At 37.8% G+C, this 10,951-nt stretch overlaps 1 protein-coding gene and 1 long non-coding RNA gene across 4 annotated transcripts; one reads left to right on the top strand and one right to left on the bottom strand.

Annotated features, from left to right (window-relative positions):
* The first annotated feature begins 83 nt into the window (after window positions 1-83).
* On the top strand, window positions 84-2,579 carry LOC122881747. The gene is made up of 3 exons (XR_006379213.1): window positions 84-624; window positions 834-1,094; window positions 1,467-2,579. It is a non-coding gene; the product is annotated as an uncharacterized LOC122881747 (long non-coding RNA).
* psmc4 (proteasome 26S subunit, ATPase 4) lies at window positions 2,462-9,958 on the bottom strand. 3 transcript variants are annotated; one of them, XM_044208307.1, is made up of 11 exons: window positions 9,848-9,958; window positions 9,087-9,185; window positions 7,962-8,148; window positions 6,784-6,930; window positions 6,421-6,530; window positions 6,159-6,252; window positions 5,642-5,809; window positions 5,281-5,357; window positions 4,206-4,374; window positions 3,135-3,190; window positions 2,462-2,951 (listed from the first exon to the last, which is right to left on the bottom strand). In XM_044208307.1, the coding sequence occupies exons 1-11, from the start codon at window positions 9,878-9,880 to the stop codon at window positions 2,838-2,840; spliced, it is 1,254 nt and encodes a 417-aa protein (XP_044064242.1). In that variant the 5' UTR covers window positions 9,881-9,958; the 3' UTR covers window positions 2,462-2,837. The 3 variants fall into 3 exon arrangements, with proteins under 3 accessions (XP_044064242.1, XP_044064243.1, XP_044064241.1); XM_044208308.1 differs by having other exon boundaries at window positions 9,791-9,920; XM_044208306.1 differs by lacking the exon at window positions 9,848-9,958 and having other exon boundaries at window positions 9,087-9,221.
* Between the last annotated feature and the right edge of the window lie 993 nt (window positions 9,959-10,951).

The following is a 10,951-nucleotide window of genomic DNA, read 5'->3' as shown; positions in this document are numbered from 1 at the left end:
TCAGCTGTAGTGGTACTGTTTAATCAGCAGTGTAACTGTCGTATTTAAGGTAACGTTAATGTTAGGCCTATGTATATTTATTTTTCAATAAACAATTCACGTTAAAAATGCTGTGCAAATGTTATAAACACAACAGACACCCTTTAGATTAAAAACTGCACAATAGAAACAACTGGAGTCATAAAAAAAAATTGTCATTACACGTAAAAGGAAGTTATTACATAGTTAAGGCAAGACTATAAAAAATATAGAGCTGTTTGAAAGACTCAATTCTGACTTTTAAAGGGGGCGAGGATTTAGTTTGGACTTGCTAGCTGTTAACACACAACACATAACTTTACACTTTTCATTTCTCCGGAACTTACAACAAACAAAAGTTACCTATGCCAACAGGTTTAATTTGTAGGTCATGCTTCATTCAACAATGAAATATCTGTGTTGTAGATTTTTTTTTTTTTTTTTTCAGGCACTTGTATTGGTGCATTTATGAATTCATCGGGATCAACTTGATATGATTGTCATCAGTCATTGTTTAAATAAAGTCAAATGTTCTAGAACAGGACAAAAAATAAAAATAAACAAAAGTTTCACATTTCATACAGGAGATTACATTTCATAGTTAAGGTAAGTAGATAACTTCCTTTTGATAATTAATTTGTCTCATCATAATATAGTCATACTTTAATTCAAAAGCAAATGTCAGCCCTGATTAATGAAAGCCCAACTGAAATACAGTATGTGTAATTACATGAAAATATCAATAAATACATAATCACTTTATTTTGCAGTTTCCATTACACTGAACTTGATTTTGTCTGTTTTTGATGGGACAGAGTTAGCAAAATGGCTGTCCAACCACCTCTGTACCAGTTATTTAATCTCAGGCCCTCAGCAGCTCAAACCAGCATGGATGCTTTTGTGTCAGAGTTGTGGTGTAGACTTTTCCCTGGACAGTACTTTGGACAAAACCACAGGCTGGATCAAATGTTTGCCAGGAAGTCCCACTGGCCAGAACTGGCAACCCTGCAGCTCTGTCCCTACTATTTTGACCAGGTCACTTACAGCCTTCCAACCAGAGGCCAAGTGAAACACATGTGGGTACCACTACTTTGATTTCCACTATAATTTCTACATCAAGCTGTATTCAGGGGGTTCCCAAACTTTCACGGACCCCCAGACAGTGTTTGTTTTTAAATCTATTACTTCATAGTTTGGGACTCAATTGAAACTTCTGATCAGATTAGTCATTTTCAGATTCTCTACTTATTTTAACTTCAATTAAATGTACTACAGTAAATTCCAAGCTATTCCTCAAGGGACTCTGGTCCTCAGCCTGTGCATGTAAATCCACACTATTGGTGGACAAAGGTGATATTTTTTTGTGCAGCTTGGTGTGTATTTGTTTTACTGACACTGCAGCTTGGATGCTATAATATATGATCTTCCCCCCCACTTGTGGCCTGAAGGGAGAACTGCAACCTCAGGCTGCACTGGTTCAACTCATGGGCAGACTTAAAACAAGAAAGGCAGAGGGCCACTGGTCAGTATGGAAGATGGCATTTAAGGACTAACCGAGAAGTCCGGCCCAGCACTGGCACCCACCTGAGTCGACTCTGTCAACTCCAAGATCCAAACAGTGGCAGGAGTATATCCACAAAAGAGTATACTTACCTGATGTATGGCTACCACTTCTAACTGCCAACAACCTCAAGTTTTTGTCTCATAGTTGTTACTAAATCTGTTTTATTACAGATATGAAAGTTGAGCATGTGTCTGATGTTGAGGTCTGAGGTGTAGACATGGTTCATTTTTGACAAATGATTTTCATGTTAATACCAATTTTATTCACATTAATTTTATCCAAGTAATCAATTCCACCCATAAGGGCAACATTTCCCCTCCCCACTGACTCAAAATGTTGGGCAAGAGTAGGTGCTTCAGCAACATCTCTCAAAAGAACATTTTGTTGGCAGGAAACATGGTACCATTACTGAACAGTGCAAAAGTAGTGTGGATATGGGCCAGGCAATGCAAGACTACAGTTGAGGCAATTGCTGCACCTACGACTTACTAACAATAATCACAACCGGAGCTGCTACTAACGATTATCTTAATTCGATTTGTTGATTATGTTGTCGATTCAGATGTCAGAAAACAGTAAAAAAATGTAATTGCTTCTTTTGTATGACCAACAGTCCAAAACCTTTATATATTTAATTTAATGTCATAGAAGACTAAGAAAAACTGGAGCCACTGATTTCTTTTGCAGTTTTTGTTTTAAAAAAATGACTTAAACATCAAATCAATCAAAATAGTTAATTTTCTGTCTTTCAACTAATTAATAAATTAGCTTCATTGCAGCTGTAATCCCAACATTCAGCTGATAAGATCATAACAACAATGCTAGTTTCACAATTAAAAGCCATATTTATCAAGGCAGAAAAACAATGACTGACTATAATTTACATTTTTTATGGAAAACATCTTTAATGGATTTTTTTTAAAGTAATGTCTTGTTAAGTGAGTACACATAGATACAAATGTTCTATCCTAGCTACAGTCAGGGTCAGATATTTTTTAGGAACCAGTAGAGTGCCTGTACAAAAAAAAATAACTTTTGTGACATCACATGGTAGTCTGTCTTCTCAATGCTGGAGGCACAGGGCTAATCTGAAATTAGGCCTTGTGCTGCAGTGAGTAAATTTAGTCAAAAAAATCTATTCAAGTCAGGGACTGCAAATCCACAAAAAAACACACTGTAGATACAGACACACAGACGTAAATCAATAACAAACGTGTGTCTGGACACCTTTTTTTTCAGGGTGTATTTTTTCTCTCTACTTGTAGAACTCGTGCTCCTGCTCGTCCTTTTTGATGACGGTCTTGTAAGCTTTTTCGAAGTCTTTGGCCAGGACGATATACCTGTTCTCACGCACTGCCAACATACCAGCCTGAGATAGCAGAGGAAGAAATAAAGGGAAGGAGGAAATCAAAAAACAAATTAATATGTATATATTTTACAAAATAAAAGATTGTTAATAAAAGGTTGTTTACATTAGTTTCCCTTTTGCACTGTTTAAAGAAAAGAAAAAAAACAACTCGTAAATGAACAGATAATTAAAGCTCTAGCTCACCTCCTGGCAGATGGAGTTGATATCAGCTCCAGAGACCTTGTCTGGTCTGGCCACATCTGCACATTAGTTAAGGACAACCGAACAACACAGCAATGAATCAAAAAATCTGAGTATCTGAGCTGTGTTTAAACATAAAGGAATATATTAATGAAGTGTGAACAGATTGCAGACTCTCACCCTTAACACTGTTTAAATTGCAAATGCACCAGCTGTTGTGTGTTTTGGTTAGAGTTTTCATTTTGTCTTTGTGATTCAAGAGACAACTACATGGTTGCCCTGCATAAAGTGAGTCTGGTGGCATCCACAGAGAGCCATTATCAGTCAAATGGGATGTCAACATCCCTGCATACCCCAGTTTTGACACTACAGAAGATAAACCAATGACTTGTTCACGGGTCCACAAGAAAAAGCATCTTACACTCAGACCTGTGTTTTAAATGTGATACTGATGCAACTAAATAAGTGACTCAAACCAAACATCACAGGTCATTAAGTCTATAGAAGAACTAAGCTGGACAGTAACAGAGCATGAGGATTGAATTTCCAATAAAACAAGAAAAGGATTGAGGAGTTCCTGCTGTCAGGCTCTGTGTTTTAAGTAAAAGATTAGATAGTGTGCAAGTCCACACTCTGTATATGACTGGAAGATAAACACTAAAAAGGTACATTCTTACATCTAGTTACCAACTGACTATGACTCTGAAATATTTTAAAATTGTGGATTTACCATTTTGTACTGCAGGAGAAGGAAACATTGGCACAACAAAGGTAGCAGTACAAGAAAATACTAACACATTAACACAACACATGCATCTGCTTCAACAAAAAGCATCCCATATTGAGGGGGGGAAAAAATCATCAACAATTTGTTTTACCATGCTAATCATTTCTAGCAGTGGAAAACAAGTCCAAACTTATCTTAAATGGCACAAACTGAAGCTGTTATTTTGTACTATTGCAAATCCATCAGGGAGCACAAAATGCCCTCTAAAAGGAAAAGTTAATTTCTCACTCTGTTATACACACACACAAATACCACTTAAACTTGCTGTTATTAAACCAAAAGGATACAGTCCTCAAGGTCGACCTCCTCAGAGAGGTTCATTTTACTGGTGATTGTGGAGAAAATGAGACGTTTCTGCCTGCGGTCGGGCAGGGGGAACTCAATCTTTCTGTCCAGACGACCAGGTCGTAGCAGGGCAGGGTCCAGTGTGTCTGCTCTGTTGGTGGCCATGATCACCTAAGGGGGGTTTCAAATGTCAAAAGATGTCATGTGAGCATGAAAGTAAATTGTAAACACACCATGATATGGGGTGCATTTGGTTCCACACAAAATGTTTGCTTCTGGCTCACTGAAGGGAAGACAGATTAGTTAAACTTGGACCGAATGCACCCATGGAATCTAGGGCAATGGTTTTGCCAACTCTTTGAAGCTGGCAACCTAAAAGAAGGAGCCTCACAGAAGAAGGCTTTAATCAATCACTCACCGGCTGAGGCTATGATTTAATACAGAATGTGTGTCACATAGTGTTTATTTTATCCAGATCACCTGCAAAAGGCTGATAAAGTAAACAAAAAGGTACCTGTCACAGAAAAGTTTAGTGGCAAAAATAATACTAATAAGAATACTTTTAATTCAAATGTTACATTTTGCATTGCCATTGCTACTTTGCCAGTAGAAACCAAATATGTCTGGCAAAAAAAAATATCAGACAGAGAACTGCACTTGCTTTGTTTACAGTGTAACAAGAAGCACAATGCAAAGCTACAGCTGTACAGTTAACAGGAATTGTAAAGTGGTTGCCCAAAAAACCCTTGGGAAAAAACATAGTTCCTGGAAATAACAAGCCACCCTCTTTATATACTGGAGGCTTTGTTTGTGCAAGTCTGAGCTGCATTCACAAATAGCTCATGGGCCAAATGTGCATTTAAAGTTTTGAAGATTGACAACATAAACCTTTTGGATGCTTGCTAAGCTGAATGCATGGACACATGGCATAGTGATAATGGCATAGTGAATGCATGGCTGGTGTCGCTCTGACAGTGATCAAGCTTCATCACTGGCACCACATGCCAGCATATACGGAGATAGTGAAGCCACAGGGGGAAAGTTAAGAGCTTCCTCTAACAGGGGGACGTGACTCACCTTGACATTGACATTCTGGTCAAAGCCGTCCATTTGATTAAGCAGCTCAAGTAAGATTCTCTGCACCTCCCTATCAGCTGCAGAAGAAAACAACAAGGTCAGAGAGAACATTTATTCCATGATGTTACTGCATTTACAAGGATGTAATCAGGGACAGAACAAAAATATCTCTTAAAATGAGAATCTTGACTTCAATTAGAAAAACTAGAGTAATGTTTGTCCCTTAAAAACTGAAATCAACAACAAAACTTGATTGAAAATAAATAAATAAACTTATCCTCAACCTTTTCCCAGAGTTTGAACTTAAGTCTTCTGCAAGTTACTGGTTTGGTTTGTATATAGCAAGTCTACATGTTCATACCTCCAGTCTGTGCATCAAAACGCTTAGTGGCGATGGCATCAATCTCATCAATGAAGATGATGGCCGGGGCATTTTCCTTCGCCAGCCGGAAGACATCACGCACCATACGAGGGCCCTCACCCAAATACTTCTGAACAAACTCAGAGCCCACCACACGGATAAACGCCGCTGGGTGCAGAGATATTGGACAAAGATTAATTTTTGTATTCACTGTAGATAGACCTTATCAATAATCCATATGTAACATACAGTATCAACTTTAGATATCATTTGTACTTTGTAGTAATCAGTGCCATCAAGTAATGACATAATGTATGTATTATATATAGGGTTTCAATCCACTTTGCGTTGTCAACATAAAGGAGGAAATGGCTTTTTGTCTAATTTGGTATAAAACAGGATGATATCTCACTATAAAATATACAGAATACACAGAAAATATCCAACAGTAGTGTATCGAGGATGTAGGTTCTGTGCAGTGACAAACACATACAGGTGTCTGATATGGAGGACTTACCTGTAGTGTGGTGTGCCACAGCCTTGGCCAACATGGTCTTACCACAACCTGGAGGTCCGTACATAAGGACCCCCCTGGGTGGGTCAATCCCAATCTGATAAAGGAAATAGACCAGAGTTGTTAAATATCTAGCAGAGGTTTTCTACATTTTTGAGAGAGCAAATTCATGTTACTTCACTCACTGTGACAAGGAGTGTAAAATTCATGAAAATTATTTGTCAGTGTTCATGTAAAAATGTCACATTTCTCTTGAATATCTGACCTGTTTGTAGAGCTCAAAGTGTGTGAGTGGCAGCTCTACAGCTTCTCTGACTTCCTGCTTCTGAATGTCCATACCACCAATGTCAGCATACATCACATCTGGCTTTTGGTCTGGGAGCAGAAACACAGCGAAAAGGAAAATTACATCAGCTTTGCTATTCAAATATATTAAACTTTATACAAGATCTCCGACCTTCTTTAACAGCTTCAAGAAATTGACATCTATGTATTTTTACTGGTTAAAATCTTTTGTGACACTAGTAGAAAAATGTAGTCTCCAGATATGACCATGGTCGTCTTTGTTGAGGAGCTATTAAAACATTTCCAAGAAACCTCTGGGAGAGAGTGGTACTAAGTGTTTTACCGGACGTCAGCATCATGATGCTGCTGTCAGCTTCAGGAGGGAGCACATCCACCAGGGCATTGCTGTGCTTGTGCAAGGCCACTGAGGCGTTGGGTTTCAGCAGCTCTCTGTCGATGGTGCTCAGGATGCGCACATAGTAGTTGGACCCTGAGAGGGGAACAGTGATGAATAAAATGAGAAAGAATACAGGAACAGAACTCATTACACATTTAAAACATGTACTTCACACTAAATAATTCAAATTTGACAGCGCACAGTACATCTCTTCCAGTTTCTCTCTCAAGACTCCGAAAGCCTGAACATGACAAAGCATTCAAATATACAGCTTGTATGCATCATCCGCCATTTCATTAATTTTTTATTCTCAACTTTATCTATTCATCCATTTATTTTCAAGGTCGATATTTTTGTGTTTTTAATGCATACTATTTTATATGTATCTATTGGAATTTTAATGCTAGCAAGAATTTAACTGTTCCTCAGTGCAGAAAATATCCAATCAAGATATGAAGCACCAAAATTTCAACCAAAATAAGAAATATCTGTGATAAGGATAACACACAATGGGAAACAACAGATTATATTTAAGTGTCAAGAGTGTAAACTAGAGGGCAGGTGTAACATCCCACATCTAACCCCCGAAACCTTGAGACCAGTCCAGCCCAGCCCATTTCCAAATCTAGTGTGTCTTTAAATGCTATGATGCCATGTGCTAGCCACATCTGCTGTTGAGATTTTCTCTATCTGAAATTTCCCACAGGTCTTATTATACATAGGCAATTTGGTCACTGTTAATGAGCACAGCTGCCACAGGACAAAGTAGAAAATAAATAAATGGATGAATGCAAGCAACACTAGCAAACACTCAGTGCTAATACCGCTTGGATCTGCGATCCCATTTCCAGGTGCACCTGCTATCATCATATCAGTTCCTACTTGGGTCTATGTGTTTTTTAAAGTGTTTTTGACTTCTAGTGCAAATTCAAAGCCATTTTATCTCCAAGAAATCCTGCAAACTTTCCTTTTTGAACAATGTGAAGTGCTGGTGATGTTCTGTGGGACTATCAGCAGGGTCAAACAGAGATTCCTCTCCATGTTTTTATTACTTAAAATTAATATTGGCAGCACATAATTCTTTTTAGTAGTTTTTAGTAGTAAGTTTTTTATTTGAATAGTACCTGTAGTGGAGCCAACAATGGCTGTGTTCTGGTCAACAGCTTCCAGGAACTGGCCAATGACAAGTGGGATGCTCTGTATCCTCTTTACCTCTTCCTGGGCATGGAGGAACTCTTTCTTCAGGTTCTTCTGTTCATCTTTGATGTACTCCTCCTGCACCTCCAGGAACTCCAGCTCCTGCTGCAGCTTCTGCAAACACACAACAAAAGGAGAGGATGAAAGGAAGGTGAGAGCCTGCTGGAGATGAAAGTATAAATCTGCTTGCTGGAGATCATAGACCAACATTGGTGGCTTATGTGTGGAAATAGAGTTGAAGAACCACTAACACAATAAACATTTTAAAAACCCTTTCAGAGCTCAGGAATCTAATATACTTATTATGTTTCAAGGTCTCAAATCTAAAATGAGTCAATATTAATTACTGAGAAGGTATTATGAATTATGAATGCATTGGCCTGTTCCAAAACTCTGCCTGTGCTGGCCATAATGCACCCTTACAGTGTGTAAAATATACACTCTTAAACAACATGTAGTGGTCATACTGAATGCACCAGATTGATTCTTTCTTTGAGGCATGAACTGTTGTGACACACATTTATATGTAAACTATACAAAAAATATTTTCTGTCACTCTTGATAAGCAATCTATTTAAGTTTACTTTACAGAGGCACCAAAAAGTTAATATCAGAAACTGCTAAGTTTTAAAAATTTTCATTGTGAACAGAAGTAGGCGGGTATATATTGGATGAACCTTATGTAAATATGATCTGTGCGAAATGTACTGTTCTTCTGCTATTTTTATCCTGGTTATCAGACTGAATTGACATTTTGTTTCACTTAATAACATCACTTGAATCACTGAAAAATCAGAGATGTGGGCAGCATTTCAGATGTTTAGACAACTGTACTTTCGTGCATGAGGGTAATTTGTACAAGTTTGTTTCAAGTGTTTCTGATTTATATTTGTCTTTATTGCAATCCATTATAACCAAAATTTAAGCAGACCACAGCCCTCTGTTATCCCCAAAGACATAGAATAAAACCTATGACATTCACCTTTGAAGCCTACACATAGATTTTGGGTAAATTATAACTTTTAACATAAATGTATGAGCAGGTATCAGACCTTGTATCTGCTGTAAAGGTCCTCAAGATCTTCTGGTTCTGGTGCCAGGAAGGACAGACCTGTCTGAGGTCTGGAGGTCAGTATTGCCGGCATGTCGTCCTGTGAAAGTGACAATACCACAAAAACATTTAACATAAATAAACTATTGTATTTAACATCACACATCAGTGAAGAGCTTGTACTGTATTTCTCCCAAACAAACAGACAAATTAGATTTATGGTACAGACTACTTTCAGCTCAGGAAGAGAGCAAAAATCAAACTTCACGAAAACATACCTATAAACAACAACTGTATGCTCGGTTATTACATTGAACCTAACAGAGACCAACACTAGCTTAGCTTCCCTTAGCTCGTTAAAGGCTAGCTAACTTTAACGACTCACAAAAGCACAATCCGACCTGTTACAGCTGTTTGCGACGCTTTGGTGAACAACAAAAATATTAACATTAATCTTTGGTGGATATGGTTTTATAAAACCCTCATCTACTTTACAACAAATCCTTATTCTTGAGGTCTAAAAACATCATGCTAATGCTAGCAGCTAACTTGCATGACATAGCAACTGCACTGAGTAACGTTAACGTAGAGAATGAATTGGCAGGTTTACGCTTCGACAGTGTTAACGAGCTAACAAATGGTCAAATATTGCGACAAACAACCATTGACATAAACACTCAAAAACTTGTATTTACAAAAGCCTACCACAGAAACTCTTTCAATTTTAGTTGCAAAACAGGAAACAATCTTCCTAATTCATACCGGGTTCTTTTCTACAGCTACAATGTCCTCCATGTTGAAATATGTCTACCGACTGACGTTATGACGTGATACGTTGGCAGACGGGTGTATGGGTAATGGAGTTCTTTTTTGTTGTATCAACGTATGTATAGTAGAATATTCTGGTTGGGTGTTCAATATTATATAAGAAGGAAAACTAATTCAATTTCAGGATAAAGACATTGTATATGTTTTGAATGTAATGAGACGGAAAAAGATATAGGTTTTACCAAGAACTGCATCAATATGGCACCACAATCAAAGACCTTAAAAATAAGAAGGGAATTAAAACAAATTATGTGTTTGATAAATGTCTGATGATACATTATTTTGAATTTGCTTTACTCGCTTTTTTGTATTGTTTTTCTCGTCTTTTTTCCCTTTACTTTGTACATGCACCCCTAATATGGACAGTGTTGTGTTCTCTAAAATAAAAGTTGAAAAAACAAAAGTAATAGCAGAGACGGTTTAGAAGGGAGACGGCTCACTTAAGAGCTATTTCCTGTATCTGGTTCACGTGGATTTCACCACTGCCCCGTCCCTTTAGGAGACTAGCGGCAGCTCCTGAGTCTATTCAATCCAATGGGAGAAGTGGAGGTGAGCACAGATTGTGACAGATTCTTTCGCCCCATAATCACCAAAGTAAATATCGGACCCATTTTCACAAGACACATATCTTCCGAACATTCTGGCTCTGAAATGGCATTTTTCAGACATACAAATCAGGAGAAAATTAACTTTGATCGAGACAAGTCTCTGTCTCAACCATACACTCTCGCAACATCTGTTCTCGTCAGTCTGGTTTCACTGCAGTGCTGCCGACGTCGCTTTCCAACCGGATAAACAATCTAAATCTGTGATCTAAATCTAATCTGAAGGGATTTATACATGAAACCATCACTTACAAGTTAAAACTGAAATAAAACTTGTTTTTCGTTGCTTAATAATATTATTATATTTATTATAATTTAACTGGGGAGAGTCGACCACGCCCACTTAGAAGACAGAGAGTGTATACCATTTCATACCATTGGCGCTTCCTGTAATGCATTATCTTTGTTATAGAGTATCTTTGGTAATATAAAA

The sequence above is a fragment of the Siniperca chuatsi genome, linkage group LG9 (genome assembly GCF_020085105.1).
Source record: "Siniperca chuatsi isolate FFG_IHB_CAS linkage group LG9, ASM2008510v1, whole genome shotgun sequence".
NCBI classification, from domain to species: Eukaryota; Metazoa; Chordata; class Actinopteri; order Centrarchiformes; family Sinipercidae; genus Siniperca; species Siniperca chuatsi.
This window is presented reverse-complemented; position numbering and strand designations above follow the sequence as displayed.